At 41.5% G+C, this 27,838-nt stretch overlaps 1 protein-coding gene across 1 annotated transcript in view; it reads left to right on the top strand.

Moving 5' to 3' along the window:
* Positions 1-27,838, top strand: part of CTNND2 (catenin delta 2) — a gene marked incomplete at both ends in the record, with an annotated part of 515,683 nt that overhangs the window by 232,449 nt on the left and 255,396 nt on the right. The window contains 2 exons of the mRNA XM_084219011.1: positions 6,070-6,242; positions 15,180-15,744. Of these exons, the coding sequence (XP_084075137.1) occupies positions 6,070-6,242; positions 15,180-15,744 (738 nt within the window). The remainder of the gene's footprint in view (positions 1-6,069; positions 6,243-15,179; positions 15,745-27,838) is intronic.

Genomic DNA, 27,838 nt, shown 5'->3' with positions numbered 1-27,838 from the left:
ATGATCTGGTAGTATTAGAAATATTACAAATTTAATGGGATGAGCTTCATTGCCCCCATCTCTAATCAGTGTCAGTGTACTGAATTAATCTCTCAGCACTTAGAAAATTGCTTATCCTCTGACACCAGTAAGCTCCTTGGAGCCCAAGTTCCTACTGGGTTTCTTATATGAGATACTCTTCTGCTTATGCCCACCATGGGCTATGATTCAGGTGAGCTCTGCTACTTGTGTGGTCACTAGACAAGTTCTTACCCTAAGGCAAAAGGGAAGAAAACATTTAATGACTCACCAGCTCTGACTCCCAAACAAGATTCCTGTCTTTTCAACTACTGTTGGTGCTGATGCCTATTTTTGTAATCTCTCAGTGAAGGTTCAGTCAGCATTAATGACTTTTCATTGAATCAAAATTCAGTGTGTTGATGCACTTTGGTCTTTGTTGGTTTTGGTGTGATTTGTTTTTTTTTTTTTTAGCTAGAACAGTATAAGCAGTTACTGGGAAGTATTTTAGTATTTTGTTGTTCCGCTATTTAAAATAGTTTTGCTTGCAAACACTTGCCATTCAAGAATAATTTATTTAAAGCATAAATTAAAAATTAAATTTTTAGGTTGTTATTTTATTTTCTCAGTTTGATTTTTGTTTTATTTTTTTTCCCTGAATGATGTAAGAAGGAAGATGACATAGTCTGAAGAGAGCAGAAATGACAGGCAAGATATTTTATTTTCAAAGAAAATATTGCTCTTGAAAATTAAAAGGACAAATGTTTTCATAATTTAATTTTTTCCTTCACTTTTGACCCAGTCATGAATTATAATAGTAGCCTGGCTTCTTTGCATCACTTGCTTCCCGTAATCAACTCCTACTGTGAGGTCCTTGAATTAATAATAGCCTCATCATTTAAGGCCACTCACTTCCTTAGTTTGGTTTTTAAATAGCTACACTGCACCTTATTGCAGCATTGTGCATTGTATTTTCAGAAGGAAAAGCAGTGGCCCCTGCAGGAATCCTGCCAGTGCAAATCCCTGTCCCTCCCAGGCCGGGGGGCACAGCTCAGCCCCAGCTGTGTCATGAGGCTCACCCTGCAACCCTGGCCTCCTGCCTCCCCCAGTTCCCCCTCGGCAGAAGCAGGCAGCTGCTGTGGCAGCTCTCCTCTGCTGTGGGTTGTCTGGAGCCTGGAGCTCACCAAGTTACACTGCTGGCACATGCAGTGTGCTCAGTGCCAAGAACCAGGCTGGTCAGTGCAATGTCAGACTGCTTTGGCAAATGCAGTGGGGCAGGAAGACGGCAAATAGGTGCTTCAGCGCCACTCTCCTCAGTAAGAGAGCACTGCCTCTGCTCCTCTTCCCCATTTGGCTTGAAGTGTGCACGGTACTCTCAGGTCCTCCACATCTCTTAAACTAGTAAACTAATACAAAAAATAATAGCCATATAATAACCAGCATAACTGGCAGTAAGAGGGGTGGGTAAAATAAACTAAGGAAAAGGGCTTCACACAAAGCCCCCTCTACTCACTGCCTGAATGAGAGTCATTTTCCTCTAAGCCTGTCAATGCCTGCCAGCACCTGGGCCTCCAAATTACAGAATAAATTCCTGTTTCCCTTCTCTGATCCTAGAAAAGTCCTCTGCTCTCCATCACCTCTGAAGTTTCTTTGTGGGTTGGCTCCCTGATGTAAGCATATCCTCCATCTACATCTTTTTTCTTCTTGCCTGGTCTTCTCTGTGCTCCAGCACCTTTCTCCCGCTTAAATGCACTTTGTGTCCCAAGCAAGACACTACCCTCTCCCTCTCCTTCCAGCTCCTTTCTGAGCTGGGTTACAGAGGCCAAGGCGAGCAACGTAGGGAGGCTTGCACACTGCTCTGTTCAAGGATAAGAGGAAGGTATTGTCTGCAGTATCTGTCCTCCAAACTGGAGACAAGTTAAAGAGTTGATTGCTCTACCCTGCTCCATCATTTTAAGTCAGTCCACAGAGGTGGCTCTTGCAGTATGATGGCTCTGACTCCATTTCCTGAATTTTCACTCTTACCTCCACTATTTTAATAAAAGAGGAGAGTTGCACAAACTGAATCAGTGAAAAATTGGTACTATCAGCCCTGAATAAAGTCCAACATCAATATTCTTTCACAAGGATTTATTTTTTTTGTGGTAGTGAAAGCATAAGGGAGAACAGGTATTTCTATCTTCCCCATAGCCTCAGATGGAAACCAAACAGTACAAAATTTTAAAGCGATAATACAGATCATCAATACCTGCTACACTAAATCTCATGAAGCCTGAAGTGTTTGTTTTAAATTGAACAATTGCAGTAATTATGTCTCATTAAGGGAACCAGTAAGACTGAATTGTGCTAGCAGTTAACTAGTAATTTCCAGTACATAGCTGAAAATTGAGAATTTCCAGCTGCCTTAACTGTTCTGAGAAAAAATGAAAAACAGTTGGATGAACAAAGTTTAAATTCTAGCCTGGAAGAAATGATAGATTATTGTCAAGAGCCATCAGTGTACAGGAGACAAACAAACTTCTATTCTGAGTGAACTGCAGGCTCTTTAGAAGGTTTGGTTTTACCTTCAGATTGAAATCTCAAGAATGTTAATGAGAAAAGCAATCCATCTTTTCCCTATCAGACAAGGTGGGACTGCTTGTAGTACCTAAAAAACAAACTCATGTTTTCTCATGGTCACTTTGATTGATCTCAAATCTATCTTCTAGTTTGTATGCTTGATTTAGGGCTTTGCTATTTACAGGCGAGCAACCACTACTCTATTCTACATTTGCTTGGGCTAATTTAAAATTCTAGGCTTATTTAAAATAGATATCTGTCTCTCTGAAATTACTTTGTAATTATTGAAATGTATGTTCATTTTAATTGTTCATTACTGCTTGTTAAGGTAAAAAATAAAAGCTGCTAAATAAAACCAATATTTTAGTGAACTTCAAACTATGTGTGCCAAACTTTTTACATTCTTTTTTTCAAGGGGTTGGATAAGTTTCTTTAAGTGCATGGAAGTGTTTAAACTAAATGGTGCTGGGAACCCATGTATGTGTTTCTAGCTGGCAACGTAAATCCCCTAGTGAGCCACAGTAATGTGAAAGCAGCACTTGAAAGCCAGATGCAATGAAAATTTAAACATATTGCATTCATAGCATGTGATAGTTTAATCATTATTTAAGCTTTAGAAATGTCACAGCATAATTACTTTCAGAATGAGTACAAACACTTTCATGCACAAAAAATTCTTTCTTCTTGCAACTTTTGCTTCTCATGGGAAACTTATGCCTTTGTGAAATTTCTGAACTTGATCTTGTTCATCACATGATCACAGAAAAATTCTCAGTGAAAATTCAGAATCCAAAAGATTGAAATAAACCCTACAGATCTTTTTAGAACTAAGTATGTGTTTTCTTTATGCTCTTAAAATTTAAAAAAAAAAAATCTGTGAAAGTATTTCTTCCATTAAAGAAGAAATTTTGCAACAAAACCAGTTAGATGGAAAACACTAAATAAACCCTATTTGCAGAGCCAGGGAATGGAAAGTACCAAATGCTGGATTTATAAGCATCCATAGAGGATTAAATTCAGCTCTCCTGTGGATGTGATACATTTTTACTGGCCTCACAGCATACACAGAGCTCTACCTCTTTCTGTACTTGTAAGGAAAATACAGGGACCAGAACTTTTGTTCTAAATGTGTCCTGTATCTCGAATGTTCTGATGAATGCCGTTGATTTTGCAGTATAAATTGTGTTGATATGTAAAATAGTGTCAAAATCCCAGTGTGCATTTAGATGCAAACACTTCCTCTTTACATAGTCTACTACGATTTGTTTATAATACAAGCAGTTCAGGTTGGATTTGGAAAATAGCAGTTATAATGGTTCTGCCATTTCTGAGAAATCGGCTAGAGGAAAAAATACTCTCTGTGTAATTTGGGGGTGGGGTTGTTTGCATGTTTTCTAAGTGGAAATTTTTTTGGAACAGTTTTACATCCTCATAGCAAAGATTTAAAGGTTATAAAAACTGCCTTTATATCAGGAATGTACTGGAAGTTATTTCTGGTAAATTCATTGGAATTTTTCCATTGTGAGTCTGTTTAAAACTGAACATGTTCTGTAGGAGCAAAACCACTGTAATCATTTCATCTCTTAAGGCTTGTGTCACCTTCTGTGCTCTCATGAGCTTGTTAGTGCTAACCAAAAGATGAACCTGTCATCCCTGTGGAGCCACCGAGTGTGCCACACATGACAGCTGCTGGGTTGAAGGTAACCTATGCAATGGCCAAGGTATAAATCCCTTTTCCTCCTCTTGTATTTCACTTCCTGGGCCCAGACACTGAAAGAGACTAATATCAGTGAAGACAGAGAGAAGATTGTGTATTCTTTAACGCAGCTCTCTGTGTATCATAGAATCATAGAATGACAGAATGGCTTGGGTCAGAAAGAATCTTTAGGATCATCTAGTTCTGACCCCCCAGCTGTGGATCGGGGCATCTTCATCTAGACTGGGTTGCTCAGGGCTCCATCCCACCTAGCCTTGAACACTTACAGAGGTGAGTTATCCGCATCTTCTCTGGACAACTTGTGCCATCGCCTCACCACCACAGGGAAGATTTTCTTCCTAACAGCTATTTTAAAGCTATTCTGTCAATGTGAAGCAATTGTGCTGCCACTACATGCCCTTATAAAAAGTCTCTCTCCATCTTTCTTGTAGGTTCCCTTCAGGTGATGGAAGACCACAGTTAGGTCACCCTAAAGCCTTTACTTTTCCAGACTGAACAATCCCAATTTTCTTAGCCTTTCATCACAGGAGAGGTGCTCCATCTAACTTAGTGGCCCTCCTCTGGACTTGTTCCAACAGGTGTTCTTTCTGTGCTGGGATCTCAGAGCTGGGTGCAGCACTGCAGGTGGGTTCTCAGCAGAGCAGAGGGGTAGAATCCCCTCCCTGGCCCTGCTGCCCACGCTGCTTTGGCTGCAGCCCAGGACACATTTGGCTCTCTGGGCTGTGAATGCCCATGGCTGGGTCACATCCAGCCATTCCACCAATCCTTCTGGGCAGGGATGCTCTGGATCTGTTGATCCTCCAGCCTGGCTTGATACCAGGGTTTACCCTGATCCAGGACCAGCACCTTGCACTTGGTCTTGTTAAACCTCATGAGATTCCCATGCACCCACTTCTCAAGCTTGTCCAGGTCTCTCTGGATGCCATCCCATCCTTCAGGTGTGGCAACTGCACCACTCAGCTTGGTGTCATCTGCAAATTTGCTACAAGTGTACTTGATTCCTGTGTGGAAAAATTGGGAAATTTCCTATGTGCTTGTGGTAAACTAAATCACTTGTACGTGGACCTAATGAAGATTAGAACATGTTTTAGTTTCACAGAACTACTAAATAACTGTGGAAAGTGTTCATGGTCCTGACATGCCCTTAAGTCTGGAAGCCCCAGTTCAGGCTCACTGCCTGTACTTGGCTCTCCTGCTATGCAGTGCTGTGGTAGGGAAGATAAGATAGCTGAAAAATAGTTGTCAGAGTTTTATTGAGATCAGGGTGTGTCCTGCATGATGAGAACAGTAATGAATATTTTAAAGGCTGCCATCCATCCCTACAGGCACCAAAGTATTACATCACTCTGTGTACAGGACAGTGGCAGTAATCAATACATCTAATGTGCTGGGGGCTCAAGGAGGGACAAGTTAGCATTTCCCAAGCAGAATGACTGGATACAATTAAGAGAAATAAACAAGGCTTATCCTTAGGGGGAAAAACCCTCATCAGCTATTCTGAGTTGAAAAGCAGGAGTTCTCTACCAAATAGTATGGTTGGATTTGTTCAGGCATAGAATTTCTTCACCAGTCAAAATTATATATTTCTTACAAAGAAAGCAATGTGGTCTGTTGTTTGAATGTGATGACTGAGTGGTAAGGAAACAAAGTAGTGCATATATTTTTATTACTGAAAAGTCAAATTCTGAAAATCTGAAGCCAGATACATCTGATAATTTCAAGACTCACTTGACAAATAATGCAGGTATGCTCTTTCACTGAGGCTCTCTGACTGCTCTCAAATCCTGTCCCCACAGGGCCCAGCCTCCTCTCCCAGAGTGCACTCCAGCTCAATTCCAAACCTGAAGGATCTTTCCAGTACTCAGCCAGCTACCACAGCAACCAGACCCTCGCCCTGGGCGAAACAGCGTCCGCCCAGCTCCCGTCCCGCAGCAGTCAGGCCAGAGGTGCCATCCAGAGCTACAGCCAGGTATGTGTCCTAAGCAATTGTGGTTTCTCACACCTGAAATTGTGTGGAGTAGCTCCCAGGAAAGAGCTGTTCAGTGCTTCCCACACCTGAATTTCTGTCTTTCCTTTCTGTCTTGTTCAACACACCTGCAGCAGGGTGGAGTTACCATCTTGATTTTGTAAATCTCCAGTGGGTTGACTTGCATCGTAATAAAGTAATCCTGATTAACAAGGAGATCTGCATACCAGATTAACTTACTTGCATATATATTTTGGTAATAGCATGTTCAAGCATTTAGTTTTCAAAGCAAATTTCTGTGCCTGTGCTGATTAGGAGTCCATCCTCAAGTGTAGGATCTGCCAGCATTGCCACATTACTGAAAGCACTAAGTGCCAGGAAGCAAACAAAGCCAGGCTGACACCAGATGTGAAACCTGCCTGGGGTACCGGGCATCAAGTGGTGCTGTGGCCTCATTTCAAGTGTAGATAATGTTTTTTCACCACATATTGTAGGACTGTTGCCTCTACATTTGAAACATTTTGAAAGATTGTCTCAGATACTCATGAAAACTTTGTAAATCCCTCTACCTGTCTAAACCATCTCTCCTGGCTCTAACATGTAACCCTCTCACCTTCTGTGCTTTTCACTGTGACATCAAAGCATCTCAGGAGAAAGTTAAGCTTCACTTTAGACAAGACGCGTTCATGCCTCTGTACCTAAACAAAGTCTGACTGGGTTATGTCAGTCAGCACTGGTTATTTTCTCTGTTTAGATGCTAACCATCCTAGCAAAGCAGATCATCTCAGTGTGATACCAGGACATTTTGCAGTTCAGGATTCTGTAGAAGAAAGTAGTTATTTGAATTTCAAAGCCTTAAATTGCTAAGAGATTTCAAGTATTAGAGTCATTGCACAGTTTGTGAGATACTGAGAGACATACAATATTCTATTCTCTCAATTTTCTCAGAAATCTCCCTATTCTCTAAAACTGAAAATGAAATGAAGCACAGTCAAATTAAATTTCAAATTTTGTAGGTAAGAACAGAGTCTAAATATTAACCCAGCACTGGCCACCAGTGAATTGTGCCCCAAGTGCCACAACTGCATTTCTTCTAAATACCCTCAGGAATGGTGACTTGACAACCTTTTCAGTGAAAAAAAATTCTTCCTGATGTCCAACCTGAACCTCACCAGGTGCAGCTTGAGGCCATTTCCTCTTGTCCTGTTGGTGGCTGCTTGGGAGAAGAGACTGACCTCCACCTGGCTACAGTCTCCTCTCTGGCAGTTGTTGAGAACAATGAGGTCTCCCCTGAGCCTCTCTTTTTCCAGGCTAAACAACCCCAGCTCCCTCAGCTGCTCCAGACCCTTCACCATCTCTGCCGCCCTTCTCTGGACATGCTCCAGTACCTCAATGTCTTTTTTGCATTGAGAGATCCAAAACTGGACCCATGATTTGAGGTGTGGCATCACCAGTGCTGAGTACAGGATAATGATCACTGCCCTAATGCTGCTGGCCACACTATTGCTGGTCCAGGCCAGGATGCCATTGGCCACCTGGACACACTCCTAGATCATGCTCAGCCAGCTGTCAACCAGCCCCACCATGTCCTTTTCCACAGGCAACATTCCAGGCACTCTTCCCCCAGCCTGTAGAACTGCAGGAGGCTGTTGTGGCCAAAGTGCAGGACCTGACACTTCACCTTGTTGAACCTCATGCAGCTGGCCTTGGCCCATTGATCCTGCCTGCCCAGATCCCTCTGCAGAGCCTGCCTACCCTCTAGCAAATTAACACTCCCAGCCAGATTAGTTTTTTTCTGCAAACTGATTTAGGATACACTCCATTCTCTTGTCCAGATCATTGTTAAAGATATCAAACCACAGAGATCCCTGGGGAATTCCACTTGGGTGGCCTGCCCACTTCCAAGTGGGCAGGCCACCCACTTGATGCAACCTTTTGCCACCATTCCCTAGGCCCGGTCACCCAGCCAGTTTTTTACCTAGTTAAGAGTGCACCCAGCCATGCCATGGGCTGCCAGTTTCTCCAGGTGAATCTTGTGGAAAACAGCATCATCTGGAGTTCTGCTTTTTGAAAAGCATCATACCCTGGGGGCTGGCCTGAAAAACTGTGATGTGTCTTTAAGGAGGCTGCGAAAATAGGATGATGGAAATGGAGCAGGTTATGGGAGCAACAGAAACAAAAACAAAGTAGAAGTGAGAGGGGAAGAAGAAAGAGTCTTTTTTTATACTCATGGATAGAAAAAGATGAATTTATGGAGGGGGAAAAATTAATGACCTCGATTTTTTTTTCATTGGAATTACACTGATCAGACATTGCTTAGATCTGAAAAGCTCTCATGAACCATCACTTCAGAGAGAACTGGTTTCCTTCAGAAAGGTAATTAGTAAGGTTAGAAAGGAAACATTTCCTATCCTTTGTTTTTCGTGCTGTGAGAGGACAGAAAATAGATGTTCTTTTTACTTTCATACACATTGTAGGATAGATATTCCTGCAGGAGAATAATTCAGAGAACTTAATATTTTTCACACCATGATGCTGCAAAAGATGCCTGACAACTTCAGATGAATTAAAATATATTTTGAAAATACTAACAAACTTCCATATAAACTATTAATTAATTATTACCATTAAAAATATATAAAAGGGGTTTTAAAAGAGGTAAACAGGAAAATTCAAAAGTCAAAATTAAAAAATTCTGAATATGACCATTGCTGATCCCACAATTACAAGGGAAAAAAAGTCAATCCTAAGAATTGTTTTGCTATACCTATTATAATTAAAATAAGCCTCAGGAGCTGAAGCTTCTCAGATTGTGATCATTTCCTTTGGTATTTGTGTGCAAGGAATATAGCTATCTCTCAACATGAATGATAGTCCAAATGCTTGCAAAAAAAATGTAAATAGTCCCAAGGCCAGCTGTGACAGCAAGAACAATTTGAGAAAATGCAATTGTATAAAAAAGAGAAACTAATTAGTCTTGGGACTTCCTGTATAGTGTTGCAAAGTGCAATCTAACATTTTTGTCAATTTGGTGGAGTTCATTATAGATCATAGAGTTTTTCCAGTGCTTTGCCTACTTTAGAACACAAAACTTTTATCTTCTAAATACTACTGGGACAGGATTTCTTAGCAAAAACTGCTCCTCTGGCAGGGAGGAGCTGCTCTGCTTCGCCACTGAAAACTGCTTTTCAAACTCAATGTCCAACCAGGTTTAGTGCAACCTTGAGAATGATTATCTTATGATGCAGAGATATCAAAGGAGTATAAAGTACAGCATGTACTAAAAAGAGTGGTATTCTGCATGCTCTGCCATGTGTTTGCAAGGGGACAGGAAAGGAAGTTTACGTTCTGGATGAGGACTTGTTTAGCTGTTGGTAATGTTGCAGTCTTTTCAGAGGCTGTGGCAGCAACACAGGTAAATCCCTACTGTGTATTATCCTGTGCACCTGATGCTTTTGGACTGAATAAGCTGGCACAGAATTGGAAAACCTTAAAAACAAAAAAGTATATGGAAATTAAAGGTGATTAAAAAGTCTTGAAAAGACGTTTTACAGTTAGTGTTCTAATGAGTGCTAAAATGTGTTACGTTTTTAAGCGGAAACTGTGTACTGGCCACAAGGTAACAGGCTTCTTGATAACCTCCCCAGACAAAAGCTAAAATAAAGATTTCCATTCTGGTAGGTATGGCCAACGACAATGTTTAAAACCAAATTCCTAATACAAACATAAAATTTTTTCTGTCATAAAGGAAACGAGATGAAATCTTAAGACAGATTACTCTTATTACAGCACTCGGAAAACAATTCACTAGTAGAGATTATGGCAGTGAAAATCTGTGATGCTGCTTTGATTCTACCATAGGTAATGACTGTAGCATTCACTGCTGCTTTAAAAGCAGAGACAGACCTTTTGAACCTCATGCAGCTGGCCTTGGCCCATTGATCCTGCCTGCCCAGATCCCTCTGCAGAGCCTGCCTACCCTCTAGCAGATTAACACTCCCAACTTGTTGTTCTTTTTCTGCAAACTGATTGAGGGTGTACTCCATCCCTTTGTCCAGTCTTTGTTAAAAATATCAAACAACAGAGATCCCTGGGGAATTCCACTTTTGGCAGGCCACTCACTTGATGCAACCCTGTCTCTGGACACCCTGAAAAGATCTCACACAATTCTGTGTGTGGATGTAGAAGACTACATATGTATGACCTTTGAGAGCAGGATCAGGTAGGCTGACAAATTTTCCTAATAGTGTTAAAATTCTGGAATGAAACAATGGAACAAAATCAGGAGAAAGAGATGTAATAGGCCATATTTGAGGGATCCAGAGGTATGGTCTGGCATCTGTTATTGTATAAGAGCATTCGAACACAGGTAGCATCTTTCTAGTCAGGTCAGGAACTTAAAAATTACATTAAAGCTGTCTTGCAGAAGAAAGGCCCTTCTATAGGTCCTGGCCAAAGACTGAAGGGTGTATTCCAAGACTAGAGAATGTTATGCAATTTCCATGCCTTCTTCTACCCTTTGTAAAAGTGCTGATTGAGGCATTGGACCACAGCAGAGTGATGCGTTGAGTGAAGCCTTATGGAAGGTTCTTTGGGCTTACAGGAAAAAAAGCAGCCCTCAACAGACTGGCAAGTCTAGCAGTCTCTGAAAAAGCTCAGAGCATCAGTAAGACAGTGAAATGGAGCTGCACGCCTGGAATGTCTCTAGAAAACTCTAGTCAGGATGAACAAGTTTTCTGCCTAAAGCTACCAGCACACACCAGTAGTTAAAAGCCAAAGGGGCCTGGAGGGAGGTTTCCTGCACAACTTGGAAAATCCTCCCTAAAATCAAAAGAAAGGGTCTCCTCATGGACTACAGTGTAGTGAATGTGACTATGTTAGTATTCATCAGATGTGACTTGTTTGAGATTATAAAGGCAAAGAGATCCAGAGAGCAAAATGAGCTGAAAACTGGCACTGGCATTTACTGCTAAACTAAAGTTCATCCAGACCTAAGGTGGGCATGCAGACTTACTCAAACCTCTGGGAGCAATCTCCAACAATTGATATATTGATTCATATTAGCAGCTGGCCCCAAAGTTTCACTTAAAGTTGTCTAACCATTTTGTAATTCCTTATCCATGAAAAATTTTCTGCAGAATAAATAAGTCAGCACAGTTATTTGGCCCTCTTGATTCAACTCTATAGAACAGAAATTTTATATTGCAGTCTTTTATTTACTCTTTCTTGGTTAAATTTCCAATTTAAATTATCAATTAGATTGTAAAAAAACAAACAAAAAACCAACAACAAAACTACAAAAAAAAAAAAAAAACCCACAAAAAACCAAACAACAACAACAAAAAAAAATCCCCCCATAAGAACAACCAAAAAAAACCCCAAATCCCCAACCCCCAAGAAACTAATTTCCTGGAATTTCAGACATTAAATGCTTGAATGAACAGGCAAACAACAGTTATAGCTAGTCTCCTATAACCTAACTGGATACCCCAATAATTTTCTGTATGAAGCTCTAAAGATACTGTTTTGAATCAGTAGAAAAGAATCTTCTTAGTAACATTAAATGGGAAAGAAAATATTTTTATAGCTGTGTTAATGTTCTCATGTTTTTTTCACACATTCCTGTTTCTAAAAAGGATATACCAGAATCCATATATTGAATCCAAATAAGCAAGGCTACTTTTCATTAGGATGCCAGGGAAATGAAACCCCCGTGTCTTAGAATAGATATTCATAGGGCTGTAGTAAGAAAATCCTTGATTTTTATTCACATCTATGAAATAGGATGATGGTAGGGAATATAATTACTGAGAAGCAAATTCGCTCTTAGTTTATTATCTTAAAAACAGTTTTGTTATTAGGTTGACAAAAATAATGGATAAATGGAAAAAATAAGGGAAAAATACCATTGTATTTTATTCTTCCATATGAAGTATGTCACATTGCAGGGTGAACAATGATGTGTCTTTAAGACTGTCTTAAGCCACAGACAGGGAGAAACACAATGAAAAACTAAACCACATTTTGTCTCTGAAAAGATGTGTGGAGAATGTTACTGCACACTTGGCCCTTTGAAAAAACCTGAGAACCTCAAGGTACATTTAAGACAGGTCTGAGATTAGTCACATCCTAGAAAATACTGCATGCTAGTGTTTTCATTGCAATCTGTTCATCCATAAGTTCTCTCCTTCACACACAGCACATGCTTAGCTTTTTAGGAAGTGCTATATACTGCATTTTTAATTAAGCATTTAATTATTGTGTCCCACCACTACACCTTGTTCCCTATAACAAATCATCATGAAATGGGATTTTTTGGGTTTTTTTGAATTAGTGCTTGCAGACTGCCTGCAGCTTTATAGAGATTTATTAGGAATATGGGATAATACTGGTTTACTTGAAATTAATTACTCTAAATCCTTGACACATTAAGCAGTGTAGAAGTAGATTAGAAAAAGAAATTTTGTATACATGATGACAGTGCTTGCCTAAAATCCTTAGGATCAACAGCAAACTGTTAAAGTTACCAATGCATTACCAGTGCGTTGAAGAAATAACTAGTGCACTGGTAACACTGCAAAAGACTGTATTTTGGAACACTGTTTATTAAAAAATTATTATTATTATGCCACTTAACAGTCCAAAAAGTAAAATTTATTAACAAATATCAATTGATAACGTAGCTAGTTTGAATCACATTTTGTTAAGTGCAAAGTTTGCTCTGCCCATGTTGTCTTAAATCATGCCGACCTTTTTTTTTGTTTAATGAAAGTTGTTACCATATAGTCTAAACCTGGAAAATGAAAACATTATGAATGAATGAATACATTATTGGACAGTCAGCTGAAGATTAGTCCTTCTTTCTACTTTAAAGCATATATGGTAAGTAGCTCAGCGTGAAAGTAGCTTTTAAAAGTTCACTGATGTTCCCACAGTTTTCCTTCCTGGATTTTGTTAGGAGCCTTTCAAATGAGCAACTTGTTGGCCATGTTTGAGAATGTCAAGACTTGTACTTGAAGCTGTGGTGTTTGTTACTCACTGCTGCAATCTGAACAGTCCAGCTCAAAAGAGAGCAGCTACTTCCATCTGTGAGCCCCTTGCTCACCTGGCAGTCACCTATAGAGCACCTGGAGCGGAACAGTTTACGTTTCATTTATATGTAAAGCCATTGCTCCGTGAGATGCAAAGCCTCAAAGCCAGGGAGGTTTGGGTCTGGCAGTGCTCTCTTAAGAAGCTTGAACAATAATGTCAGTGCTGGTAGCTTCTTCCATGTTACTAGCAACTGGGAGCAAAGCTCTGGGAGGAGCTTCTCCGAAGCCTTGTTTCTTGTCTCTCTCTAGGAAAATACATATTCTTACTCCAGACACAAAGCATTTAAGATGAGGGGCAGGCTCCAAAAGTTAAAAAAAAAAGACAAACATTTCCAGTGGGCGTACATAGGAAGAAGTACAGATTTCTGGCATTTTGAATCTTGTTTATTTTCTGCTCCGATTAGTTACGATTTCCTGAGTTCCTGACAAAATCCTTTATTGAGTATCCTAGTGCAAATAAATCAAATTTCATACCAGGAACATGGTGCTTTTGCCCACTTGTTTTTTTGTAGGATGCTACTGGAAAACCACATTGCTATTCAATGTATAACAATGCTACTGTTGGCATTCACAACACCTCTTTGAATTGAGTCACAAAATTCATTATTCACATTTTAAAGCTTCTTCTGGCTAAGGCAATCAGTAACTGAGAGGCGTGTGCATGTGTTTGGGCAAAGCACCGGTCAGACCGATTCAAACTATGCTGTCAACTCCGAGGATCCAGAGCACTTTGTGAGGTTTCAAGTAAATCCCCTGCCTGACCAGAAAAAAAAATGGTATCTAAATCTAACAGCGCATCTTCCAACAGAGCGCTGAGCTCTCACTCACTGCGGGGTGCAGTTATGAGAGGATTTTAATGTTACCAGACTCACAGATGATCTCTTGAGCCTAAGATCCCCGATAAAAAAAAAAGGGGGGGAGCCGCCTGTGTGTAAGGGCGAGCTCCATCCTCTGCGGCTTCAGAAGCGGCTCAGGCACAGAACCGAAATTTCTTATAGGCAGTACCTCCCGAGGATTTTCTCTCGCTCCCTCTTCCCAGCCCCCCTCAATTACTGGTCTTATAGGGAGCTCAGCGCTGCCTTGCCCACGGCCAGCGGGTCGGCGCAGGGAGGTGTCTCCCTCCTTCTCTATGCAGATTCACCGCTGGATGCGGCCCAGGGAAGCGCCCGGCCCCGGCAGCTCCTCCCGTACCCCCCGCCCCCTTCGTGCCGCGTAACTAAGTGCGAGGCGGCCGCTTGCCGTGCTGCCAGGGGGGCTCGGCGTGCACCGGCCCGGGCTTCCCCTCCCTCCGCCCCTTCACCCGGGTCGGGGCCGCGGGGAGCGCCGAGCTCCTCGTGCGGTGCCTCTCCTCGTAGGGACACAGATTGCTGGAAACCGAGGAAAGTTACTCGATTAAAGGCTTTTCCGAGGCTTCGGCCGCTCTTCTCTAATGTATGCAGAATAAAGGGGCGCGGGTGTATTTATCTGTGTATATGTACGTACGTAAGTATTTGAGCCGGGGCTAAACCCTGCCTGGTTCAGGGGCTGGCAGGCGAGCGCCTTCCGGAGCCGGCGCCCCGGAGCGCTGTGCCCCACGGCCGGGTGCCGGCTTCAGCCGTCGAGGGGAGTTTCGACACCTCTCGGGCCGAGCCGGCCGCTGTTTTTTCCCTGAAAGGCCGGGAATGCTTTAGCAGATTACCGACTCCCGTAATCCCGCGGGCGCCGGGTGCCGGCCTGGTTCGAGGTCAGCGAGGGGGCTGCGTGAGGCCGGGGGGCTGCTCCGGCCGGCGGGCCCGCACCGCCCCGCGCAGGGCCGGGGGAGCCGGGCGCCCGCCGCCGCTGACGCCTCTGCCTTTCCTTCCCGCAGCAGGGCCCGGGGGGCCGCGGCGCCCACCCGGGCGGCCCGGAGCCGCCGCCGCCGCCCGCCGCCCCGCAGCCGCGGGAGCCCTTCGCGCCCAGCCACGGCAGCGCCTTCCACCTGCCCGAGCCCCAGCACGCCGCCGCGCTCTACTACGCCAGCTCCACGCTGCCGGCGCAGCGGGTGAGCTCCCCGCTGCCCGCCCAGCCCGGCGGCTCCCCCACCAAGCTGCCGCGGGCCGGCTCCGCCGCCGAGGGCGCCGCCTACGCCACCGCGCAGCGCCTCTCCTCCCCGAAGCAGTCCCCCAGCCGCCTGGCCAAGTCCTACAGCACCAGCTCGCCCATCAACATCGTCGTCTCCTCGGCGGGACTGTCTCCGTCCCCCATCCGAGTGACCTCCCCGCCCACCGTCCAGTCTAACATTTCCTCCTCTCCTATCCACCAGTTAAGCTCCACCATCGGCACTTACGCCACCCTGTCGCCTACCAAGCGGCTTGTTCACGCTGCCGACCAGTACAGCAAGCACTCCCAGGAGCTGTACGCCACCGCCACCCTGCAGAGACCCGGCTCCCTCGCAGGTAAAACCGCGGCCGGCAGCGCCTCGGGTCCGCGGCTGCGGCGGGGACGGAGCTGCGCGGTGCCGCCGCGCCCGCGGAGGGAGGCGGCGAGGGGCGAGGGACGCCGAGAGGCGGGGGGGCAGGGCCGCCGGCCGAGGACGGGAGGGAGGGAGGGAGCGGGGGGCGTTTGACAGGAGCACGGCGCTTGGGGTGATTGCTGGTAGGTTTCATCCCGGGTCGTGCTCGGGGAGGCTGCCTGCCGCTGCTTGAGCAAAGTACCTGAGTTCTCCCGGCTCGTCCCGCCTTCCCGGCGCCGGGCAGGTGTGCGTGCTGCCGGGGGGTGCGGGGCTCGCCGCGCTCCCCGCTGTGCCCCGCGGTGCGGGTGGGGGGTTTGTTACTATGGCGAATCTCTTCTCTGCCGCCATCAGAACCTCTGAGCCTTTTGCAGGGAATCGCTTTTCCCCGGATTTACAGGCGGCTCAGGCGTACTTGACAAGTTTGGGGTTACTTAGCAGGAACTCCCGGTGTACCGAGTCGTGCCGAGTAAGAGGTAGCGGTGATTTGGCTCCGAGTGCTCTTTGGGGAACAGGCTGTTACAGCTGATTTAATGTCTCTGTAAACGCAGACTTTGAGCAGATCCAAGAAGTGAGATACTGGTGAGCTGTTCTCTGAACCATCTCTTTGCTAAACTGAGCATCCTTCAGGGGTGGGTTTTTTGTGTTCTCAAAATTTTCAGTTTCATTGCTATAGTAACAGCTGCTATGCTCATATGTTCTCTTGTGTGACATAAATAGATTTGAAGATAAATAGGATACATAAAGAAGTTAGGCTGAGTTTATCAGTCAGGTACACAAGTCTCTTACTGGAGTGAAGACCTCACCCCCCTTTCTCCTCTCACCCACCTCCCCTCCCCCACTCCAGCTGTTGTCAGCATCCTATATAATTCCTGTGTGTCTAAACACACAGATGGAATTAACTAATAATAAAATACTGTTTTGATCTTTCTCCTTGTAAGAACTATTTGCTGGATTTTTTTTTTATATTTAAAGGGCAAGGGGTTTAAAACTTTATATCTTTATATATATGTAACACCACATCTTAATTTCAGAATGAGTAAAGTGACAGTATCATTAAATTAAGGTGAAATTCAAGATCTCAGGATGCTTGTATCAAGCCTGTTGTCAAATATTGAGTCTCAGAATACTAAGTGGTTTATTTACCATTTATATTAATACAATTTCTTCCTGCTGTAGTCCAGCACACTCTTGGCCATAAGTATTAAATACTGCCTTTGTACAGTGGAAATTTTGGATTGCCACAGACTTTGTATTTTAGGGAGTTTTCTAACTTCATTGTATAACAAGAGTTTGAGTCCAAAAAGTCATGGATAGAACTGTCAGTGTCAAGGGAATGGAGAAGAAAAATCTGTTTAAAATTTATATGCCTGTGGCTATGAGCTACTACTATTTGCCTGATTTTTCTTACCTTTATTCTAGGATAGAAGTCTTTGCTTTGGGAAGTTTCTAACAGGCAAAGTACTTTTTCCTGTTTATGGAGTGTTAGCATTGACATTTGTGTTGTACTAGGGGTTTGGTATTTTTTTTAAGAAGGCATCTTTATATCATTGCAGCATCAAGTCTGTAATGACAGCTTAGTCCAAACTTTTCTGTTTAGGGCTTAAGGTCCAGCATAACGACTCTGAAGTGCTACAGAAGCTGTTTGTCTTGAGCTAGATCCAAGTTGAAATGTGGATTTAGGCTCTTTTGGCCTTCTTGGCCAATGATGCTTCCATAGACATTCCTATCAGAATTTTCTACTTTGTTTTGAATAAAAGTTAAGGAACTGACATTCATTTTCTTGGATTGCTTTTAAATAAAAGCTTTTGATAAGACTTCTGTGTCTTGCATAACCTGCATCTTTTTAAAGCCTACTGCAGGGCGTTGCCTGATTTACTGATTTATGTCTTTGGTGAAATGAAAAGCCTATAGATGATACATACATTTAGGAAATGACTGGTGTATTTTTGTGTGGATTTTCCTATGGGAGGGAAGTAGTGGTTGACCATTTGAGTTTCCTGTTGAGTTTGTAAAAATTGATAAAGCAGCACTAACTTTGTCTGGTGCTGGGCTGATCAGAGCAAACATAACAGTCTACTGGGTCACTCATCCCTTAGGGATTTGATTTTAAGATATGTAAAAACCCTCGTTGTTTTATTTTGTAACGAATGGAAAATCGTGTAACTTGAATAAGTATAGGTGGCAGACCTGGAGAGAGAAAGTATTGCTACTTCAAAGACTCACTGTAAGCAACAGTATGTTAGTAAATACCATTTCTTTTTTTTTCCTCCCAGTGGTGACATGCCTTTCAAGTAGTCCTTGAAAGGAGCTCTATCACATGATCCATTCTTTTGCAAAGGTTTTCTATTGTGTGCTCCTACCCCTTATTTTCCACTGCTATTCTTATGCATGTTCCTCATGGCCTGACTGCCATCCCAGTTACACATTTGCTAGCAGTGTTAAGTGCCTGACTAATCTTCTAGACTTTCACTGGATTCACTGAAGCCAATGGACTACTCAGAGGCTTAAAATTAGCATATGCTTTAGAGTTAACCAGGATCAGATGTTACAGATACTACTAGGGTAATCTTAAGTTCTTCCTTTTTTCTGTAAGTATTTTTACTCAGAATAGGTTTGGAATTGGAGTTCTAAGTATATTATTTTTTTGCAGGAGTTTTTCAGTAATTGTGTTAGAAATCAAACCCACTGAGAAGGAAAGCCAGCAATTGTATTTTGAAAAACTAATGTTCAATAAATAGTGGTTTTTCTTCTTGTTCAAAGCATCCAAAGATGAGTTGAAGTTTTTGGGGGTTTTTGAGAGAGAGAGAGGAGGAGGAAGAATAGAGAAGAGTTGTCACATTGCACTGATTGATGGTTTGCCTGCTGTGATTAATGTGAAGTTGCATTGGCATGTATGTGTCATCACAGGGATGATGTTATGCTAAGTAATCTTTTTTATATCTGGCAATAAAAAAATAAGTATTTGTAGTAATTACGACAAACACAAATGATGCATTTGTTTTAATTATTTTTGCATTATACTAGAAATTTGTCCTGGAGCTATCTAGTTCATGAATACTACTGGGTTTCAGTGTGCTAAACAAGCCAAACTGCATCAGTGTCAGACTTAGATATTTAAAGGAGAAAGAATTCAGGTAAGATCAATTTTTTAAAAAGAATCAAGTAAAAAGTTACATAGATGACCCAAAACATAATCTGAGACTTAACTGAGGAGATGGCATTATTTATATTAATTTCTTAAAAATTTGATTATGAAACAACTTGAAATTTTAAAAATGGCAATTCTTAGACTTCATCCTGAATTTCAAATGAGACATGCAACAGCGTGCAATGACTCAGTTTTAACCGAGTAACCTTAGAAACGTCTTCAGAAATGGCTTTTAGTCTAGTTATATTTGAGCTGCTGCCACTGCCAAGTGTGTGTGTATGGGTGTGTGTGTACATGTGTATATAGTGGCTCTGGTGAGTGTACATTTGCTGTGTTTATTCTTAGTCTAGCTGCTTCATTGCTATGATCTGCAATTACAGTTTTAGAAGTAGTTTTCTGCTCTGCACTGCTCCAAAGCATATTCGACCGTCTGTTCAAGCAGCAATCCAAATCCAGAAAGCACAGTTTGTAAATACCTTCTTGCAGCTTCCACACCTGGACTGAGCTTCGGAGTGCTGCTGGGAGCCAAACTCACCAAAGCAGCCCATTTTGCCTGGAAGTGTTTAGGACAGCAAGCAGCAGAAACATGGGAAAACTCTTTCAGGAGGCAGGTCATGGCACAGGTGCCCACTCTTCATGCTCTTCTGAAGCATCTTCTGGTGGGTAGAATCAGACAGACAGTACTAGAGGAGTACTGAGTTTATTTAGGAGCAAAGGGGAAGGAGCCAGTCTAAGTGTGTTGTTCACTTGGTTTGTGCCTCAGGTTATGTCCCTGGGAGCAGCCCCAATGTTACAAAGCCATTCCTGCCTCTTCATCCAGCTTTAGGGAAGACTAGGGACATGCAAAGCAATGGCAAGTAGTTTTATGTATTGCCTTATTACAAAAAACTCAAAGGAGAATAATGCTGCTTGAAGACTGCACCATGTTTCATAAGCTGTACTAAAAGGTTAAGTTTAAGAAATGAATGTTGGTGTGAATCACTTGATGTAATGTTAGATGGAAAGAATATAACACAGCTATCTTTCATGTAGTGGTGACACATTTCACTGAAACAAGAACTGCAGCATCCCTCTAGACAGCTCTGCTGCTATCAGTGTTGAAAACTTCAGTGCTCAGCCTGGTGTTTGCAATCTTTCAAGTAAAATCAAAATGGAAAAGAATTTTTCCTTTCTGAATAGGACTGTTTGTATGCAAATGTAGTACTAACATCAAAACAACACCAGTTTATAAAAATGGGGCATGGGTTAATACATAAAATATACTTTCCACTCCTTATTGAGCAAAGAGTTCTAAATTATCAGGCTCTTAATTGGTTCCTTCTGTTCCTTCATATGTTTTACCTCACTCGTCTCTCTCTTTGCTGAGGACCTTCCTTTCTCCTTTCTCCTTCTGTAAGCTTTTCACTGTATATGATGTGTTGAACCCTGGTTTCCTGTTGGGGCTTATGGCAGGACTCCTACTTGGTGGCGAGTGTTGATATGTTAAAGCATGTCAGTGTCAATCATAGGGGCCCAGAACATATTACTTTCTGTGGGATAACTGATGTACATTACTACTAGCATGGATTGATGTTTCCTTTCGATTGCATGAAAATATTGGATCATCTGTATATCACTAGTTCATTGGCATCTTTATAAAGATTGTCTTGTTAAGTGTTAGAGGTCTCCAGTAAATCACACTGCACTTGTATTTATGCTGGAAGAGCTGCATTACTTTAACTTACAGCCAAAGCGAATCTAAATCACCCCAGAATTAAAAGTTCCCTGTGCCTTTAAATTCCCACCTGAGACACAGGGCTGAGCTAATAAAATAGTCTAGGTGTGATGTGCCATTGTACATTTTTGGACAGGCAAGGAAGAAAAATATTTGAATTTTTTTTTTTTGGCTTTAAGATAAGCTCTTGGACCATCTATATGATTGATTATAACAGAAAGGACACTCAGTTGTTTCCTGTAACTATTCTGTATTTTTACAGAATCCCGTGAGTATTTCTTTTATAGAGAGAACCAAATTGCTTCATTAATTTTAACCAAAGTAGTTTTCCATAGATTTTTTCTAAGTTTTTTTCTTTGTTTTTATTAGCCGGAAAATTCCTTTATCTGCTGCTAGAGCCTGTACACATGAGAACACTGTTACTGCTCTTTTGTTCTGGGACAGACATTGCAGTCTTAGGAGTTTTTTCTTCTCCTTTTACTCTTATTTGTTTTGAGACTTTTTTTCAGATAAGAAAACAAAGTGGAAGATTTTGAGTAATATCCAGCAACATATCAGATATTAATTAGAACATGGAATTTGGCGTCTTTCTGATACAAAATTACTTGCTTCCACATTGCAACCTAGAGGTTAGATATGCTGGTGTTGCTTTAGAGTTGATACAAATATACAACTGAATGTTCACTTTGATTTTCTTTGTCACTTATTCTACCTATTTCTTTAGCAATAGTTATGTTTCTAATTGTTACAACTGGAACCTTTACAATAGTGCTCAATTTCAATTTGGAAAAGGTATCCACAATGGACAGTGTATGACAAGAAAGCAGAAGGAATAAGGAGGATGACTTTGAAATACATTATTATTGCTGTGATTTTTGCTCCTGTATTTTTCAAATTTAGATCACATGAAATTATTTGCTCGTAGGAGAGGAATAATTGACAAGAGCCAAATACACAAGCCCCATGTGCATCTTTGAGCTAATGAAATTGGTGTTGGCTCCCAATGTGAGCAAACACAAGAAATATGTCTAAACTTGGGTCCTGTTCTTCCACTGATTACCATCTTTCCCTTTGATTCTCATTCTTGATAAGGGACATTGTTTATCTGATCTTCCTAATCATCTTTCAGAGGGGTGTTAAATCAAATAATATTGCAGACTAACAAACTTTTTGGGCAAAGAGCACCAGTGTGCAGTACTGCTGAAAATGGGTTCAACTTGTATAAAGCTGCAAGTATTTTAACCAAATGACTGGGAAACTGTATGGCAGTGGCTGTTTCTGGGATTTTGGGTGAATGTAACATCAGACCTGCTTCTGGGGACTACTGAGGCCTGTGCTGTTGCTTGGTAACCACAAGTGTGGTTTCTGGCCTCTGGTCCTGAACTTTAGCAGTGTACCTAAGAAGGCCAGGATTCAAATTTAAGCATGCAAGTCACTAGAAGAAATTTCTTAAGCATCAGAGCAGAATTTGAAATGTCTCTGCTTATACACCTGTTGAGCAGGACGACAAGAAGCAAGTGAAATTGACAAAAAGCTAACAGAGGAGAGTCTCTGTCCCTAGCAGAAGGATGGTTAAGCCGAGGAGCTGAAATTTGCCAGTTTTTTTTGGCTACTGAAATCCAATGGAATGTATGAAGTCAAAGAGCAGTGTTTTGGTAACCTGAATGTTTATGGAACTTGGGTTGGAGCAATGGAAATACATTAACCAGTGTTGGCACTACAGTTCCTATGCTGGTCTTGCTTATATTGATCTGCATTCTGTTTAGTGTGAGATTGCAGGAAGATAATAGGGCCTCATAAATGATTATGCATCCAAACTTTTGGGTCTTAAGGGTGTGCTAGTGAGGCTGAGTCTCATCCTTGCCTATTACAACCCATTTTTGACTTCAGGTCATGTGCCCTCATGTACCTATTGTCCTCTTCATTTGCCAGGAGCGTGAGTCCGTGCTATAGTTTGGCCTCAAACTTGCTCCTTGAGAGCAGAGGAGAGTGCTGTTGAGTGAGATAGGGAGTATAAGCAAAGGCAAGATCCCCTTCTATAAAATTTCTGATACTCAGTCTTTTATGGCATAAGTGAAAAGATTTATTTCTGCTGTACAGTCTAAAATAGGATGACTGTGTTTGTCTTGCTTGTGCACTGGGCAAATAAGGCACATGTGAAAGCTGCAGCTTCCTCAGTCTCAAACCCCGTTGCAAGGCATTATCCAGTAGCCTGGAAATGTTTGTTGCAAATGTATTGATAAAAAATGGCAGACATCTTATGTTCATCATGGTTTTTGGGTATTTAAAGGATGTCAGAACAAGCCCTTCGTTTGTACTGTGGTGGAGAACATGATCCTTTCCAGTTGCTGTGGCACAGAAACTTTTAGCAGTAGATGGAGTAGCTCAGATTTAGGAAGTCGGTATGCAGCTCAGTAACATATGCATTCATTTGTTGGTGTATCTAATGGCTTTTTGGTTGTTGTGTGCACACACTCTCTTTAAAGCAGTGCAAGTACCTCTGATCAAGAATAATTAATTCTGGCAGAAAGAAGATGGCAAAATAGGCAGTTGTGGAAGGCCCCTTTATTTAAGGCCAAAGCTTGTGTGGGGAGGTTGCCCATGTCTGCCTGTGCCACATGCAAGTGCTCATGGGGGAAACACATTACTTGTCAGTGCTAACAGCTGCCAGAAGCTACATTGGGCCAAATTTGCTCTATGAGCAATCATGGGAGATAAATGAGGCAGTTTTTCAGTAATCATAGGGTCAGATTTGAAGATCACATAGATGTAGACCTAGAACAGAATATCTTTTGGTTTTATAGAAGTGATATTGGAGAGGACAGAGAGATATTGTCTAATGATAATGAATTCATGGAACTGTACATTATCATAAGCAGTTAGAAGCAAAAGTCACAATTTAATATGCTGAAATGAGAAGGACCAAGTGATGACTAATCTTACAATTATAAGGCATGGCATATGAAACTGCCAGTTGGATCACATAGATTTTTAATAAGTACATCAAGTTGCAACTTACAGTGTGTTAGTGAAGTGTCCCTGCCCATAGCAGGGGGTTGAAACTAATCTTTAAGGTCCCTTCCAGCCCAAAACATTCTGTGATGTTGTAATAAAAAAGTGCTCTGTTAGCTTGAATACAAGTGGTTTGCAATCTCATGCAATCCTCCCTTTACTGAGGAAATTTTTGCATATGCTTTTCTATATTTACTTCCTCCACAATGTATGTCTATGTCTTGCCTTTTGGTCCCTTATCCTCTCAGTCCAATCCAGGTGCAAAGCATCCCTTTTATCAACTAGCCAGCTGTGCTGCTCTCAGGCAGTAAAAGCTTTTGATCATCCGTCTAAAGCTGTCCCTCGGTTTAGAGAGTGTTGCCTGGGAGAGGAAAGTAAGGGTGGAGAAGGAGCTGTGACCCTCAGATACCAGGAGCAGATTTCCTGTCATTGGAGAGCAAAATGACACCTCTCCATGGGGTCTTTCCCTCACCCCACTACTTTCCTGAACATCCTAGTTCAGTGGGAATGCAGGCATGTTTACATTTGATCACCAAAAGGTGTCATGAGCTCTTCAAAGTTCTGGGAGCATGGTCTGTAAAGGAGGGTGAGATGGACTCTTTCAGATATTTGTTGGGGAAAAGAAGGTGGAGGGGGACAGGATGACAGCCCTCTGTGTATTTGGGGCTAATATACTGTGGAGAAAGGGAGAACTGAGTGAAAGAAAAATTACAGACCTGCTAATCTCAGTGCTCTTTGGACATTACATCATAAACTTATAGAAAGGATAATATAAGACATGAAGATAGTAAATGGTTAAAGGGATAATTTGCAACAGGAGTTCTCCAAAACAGATTGTGCTGCAATGACCTGCTTACTGACCTTTTCTTAGATGATATTTGATGTCTTTGTATTTCCTGTCAGGGCTCTGAGCATGGATTTTCTGTAGTGCCACTTGGGAAATATTTAGTTAAGCTAGAGAAGATGGATATTCTTGCAAGAGCGTAGTTGGGCAGGGACCTGGGTAAAGGAACATTTTCAGTTTGTCATTTTGAAGACTGAAGTAATGGAAAGGAAGGGTACTCCTAATAAAGTTCCACAAGGAGGACTCTTTTTGGCTACTTGAAAAATACTTTTTCATTTTATTATCTTGGCACAAACCATGAAATAAGCCAAGGAAACTTCTTGTTAGTGGAATATTAGGAGGCATTTTCTGAAGTGAGGAAGATAAATCCTGTGTAGAAAGATGGAAGATGGAAAGATGGAAGGGGAAGAACAGGATCGGAGCTGAGGTAATAATACACTTAATAACTGGTTACATGTTCGGCATCTTTGGCTGAAAAGAAGAGGAGGAGAATACCTGGGTGACCTGGTTGAGTACAGCAAATCTCAGCCACCTGTATTAGGAACATAATAGAATATTTCAGGCCTCGCACAACAAGCAAAACTGGGAGTGTTACACAGGGTTAGGACTTCATCTGAAGAACTGGACACAACTGTGACCCTCTGTAGGCAAGAGACACATTCTAGCCTTCATTTCTTCTGAACTATTCCTGCATGGATTATCAAGAAATAAAGAAGCTTGTTGTACACAGACCTGACTTAGTGCGTTTCTTCTATTTCTTAACAGAGGAAAGGCTGCTAGATTACATCGCTTCCTATAGTAAATAGAGGTTATTTGTTAAGAGTGCTGAATCCTGGTAAGAATAATTAATTTGATGAAGGATTTACTTTCTTTGAAAAAATACAGGATTAATTTAGTCCCTGGCAGCTTTTAGGATAGTTCATCTCTGATGAACTATGGTGAGGGGTGTTTGAAACTAGATGATTTATAAAGTTCCTTCCAACTCAAGTCTTTCTTTATGTCTATAATTCATCTGACCAAGGAGGGAGTGAGAGCTAAAGGTATCTTCTTTATACCATCAGCCTTTGATTTTAGGGCTTTGACTAACCAGCCATGATGTGTTTGACTGGAGCATCTTTGTCAGCTAGTGCTCCTCCATTTTCCCTCAAAAGATTTGAACCCAATAGCCCTAGTGAATACAGTGACCTCCCAGCCATGATTGCACTTTGTCTGGTCTCTGACCAAACTTCAAAGTTTTCTAGGTTATTGGTTGAAATTTTGTGTCTCTTTCTCTCTAGAGTTGTAGTTCCTGTGTAGCTCATGTCATCCTTGTCTGTGTTGCATCTTGAGGTGCCTTTGGCAAGAATCAGCTAATGCTTGAGCATAACTGAGCATCTCCTCCAAAGTGATCTGGTTTGCATCCTACCATGCTTAAGATCCTATCTTGTGAATCCAGAAATTCAAGAATTAATTGTCTTAGCTGAAAAACTCTTTTTCTCTGAAGTTTATCAAGATTGTGATTGCATGCCACTGCTTTTTTCAGTCAGCAGTAGATTTTGGATCACTTTTGTAAAATCAGGCACAACTTGATGCACATGTCTTCAGCCAGCCATATGGCTGTGTAAGTGTTGGCTTCACAGGCAAGGCAGCCGTTTGACATGCAAATAGTGTCAATTTGCATTTATGAATAACCAGTAACTAATAGTGTGACAGTTCAGAATGCCTCAAGTGTTTGTCACCTTTGGACTACATGAATTGCATTCTTCTAATTGGAATTACTGTTAAGCCATTCTTGAAGCTGAACACTTCCAGTAGTTTATTGCAAACTGCTGTGAACACTTTTCTTATGTTCCTTATCTTAGATCCGCTTTCCTTTTGCCAGTGACCTTCTTTCACCATTTGTCTCCTGCAGCATTTGTCATGGCCATTTCATTTTAGCATGGACTTTCTGCTGGAGTGACAGCACTCTTTCAGCCTAAGTTCCTTTTCTGGCCATGCTTTTCAGCAGTAATCTGAATTTGTGAGGTTAATTGCAAAGTTGTTTTGCTGTGTTTGTTTCTTTTCTTCTCTGCTCTCTTTTTCTTTCTTTCTTTTTTCCTTACAGTAAGTTCCTGCTAAAAAGAATCTGTAGCCATCCATTTCCTCCTTTGCTTGTTGCTTATTGTGGAAGGTTTTACTTAAAGTATTTTTCTGAGTCTTTGGAAGTTGTATACTAAATGCATGCTATTGAGTGATTGTTATATATGTAAGAATAAAGAATGAAAAGAGAACTTTATTTTGTGGGATGCAATGATTATTTCAGCATAAATTTTAAGTCCTTGAGCTACTCATGTCTTGGTGTTAGCAATATTCTTTTTCTTTGTCTCTACATTCAGCATTTCTTTTATTTAGAGCATCCCTGTTAGAATTGTTTTAGATTATAATGACTTTAGTAATAGGAGATTATTTTAAGTTTTTTAGCAGAGGTCTCAATAGGTACATAATGGAAACAACCTAAAAACAACTTGAATAATGGTACAATAATCTTCTGAGCATAATTCTAAATGTGGATAATTACTGGTCTAAACTTCTGTACAGGCATAACGAAATACTTTAGTTAGATTGTATTCAAATTGATTTTGTATGCATTTAATAAAAATTCCATGTTTTAACTCCTGTATTTTAAATGCAACGAGTCTCAAATGGATAATGAAAACTTGATGAGTAATAGAGTATCACAGAATATCCAGAGATATCTTCCCTTTCTTGAATTTGACATTGAGAAAAAGACAAAGATAATGAACTCCATTTTTTTCTCCTGGAATGTCACATACTTATGCCTCATGTCTTGGTGAAGTCTAGAAACCAGGGACTGCTAGTTAAGTGTTCACTGAGGAGAAGAAAGCCTCTGGGAGGAGAAAGTTTTTAGCATTCTATCAAAGATGACCTTACATGAAAGAACAAATACTACTAATGCTTTTCTCTATTCTCTTAATGAAAGGCAAGTTTGAATACAAAGAGTTACAGATAAAATTTCCAAATTTGGTATTGTTCAGACCTCTAATAATGTTCAATCTTCTTGTAAAAGGAATTAAAAAAGATAAGTTGCCAACACTTTTCTGTGAGCAAACCCCAGATGCAGTGTCTGAGATTTTAGCTTTGTCTGTCAGAAACTGGAACACAGGTTTTCAAAACAAGAATATTCACAATAAGTTAATACTTTTTAAAAGGCGCATATGCAGGTTTTTCCTGTTAGCAGGAAAACCTCCTCTTGAAACGTTGAACTTCTAGGAAGGACATTACAATTAAATGTAGAATTCAGGTCGCCCAGCAAAAGCCAGTTGAGGAGTACTGTAGTTGTG

Source organism: Fringilla coelebs (genome assembly GCF_963513975.1).
Source record: "Fringilla coelebs genome assembly, chromosome: 1".
In the NCBI taxonomy this organism is placed as follows: Eukaryota; Metazoa; Chordata; class Aves; order Passeriformes; family Fringillidae; genus Fringilla; species Fringilla coelebs.
Note: the sequence above shows the minus strand (reverse complement) of the source record. Positions and strands in the feature narration are given on the sequence as shown.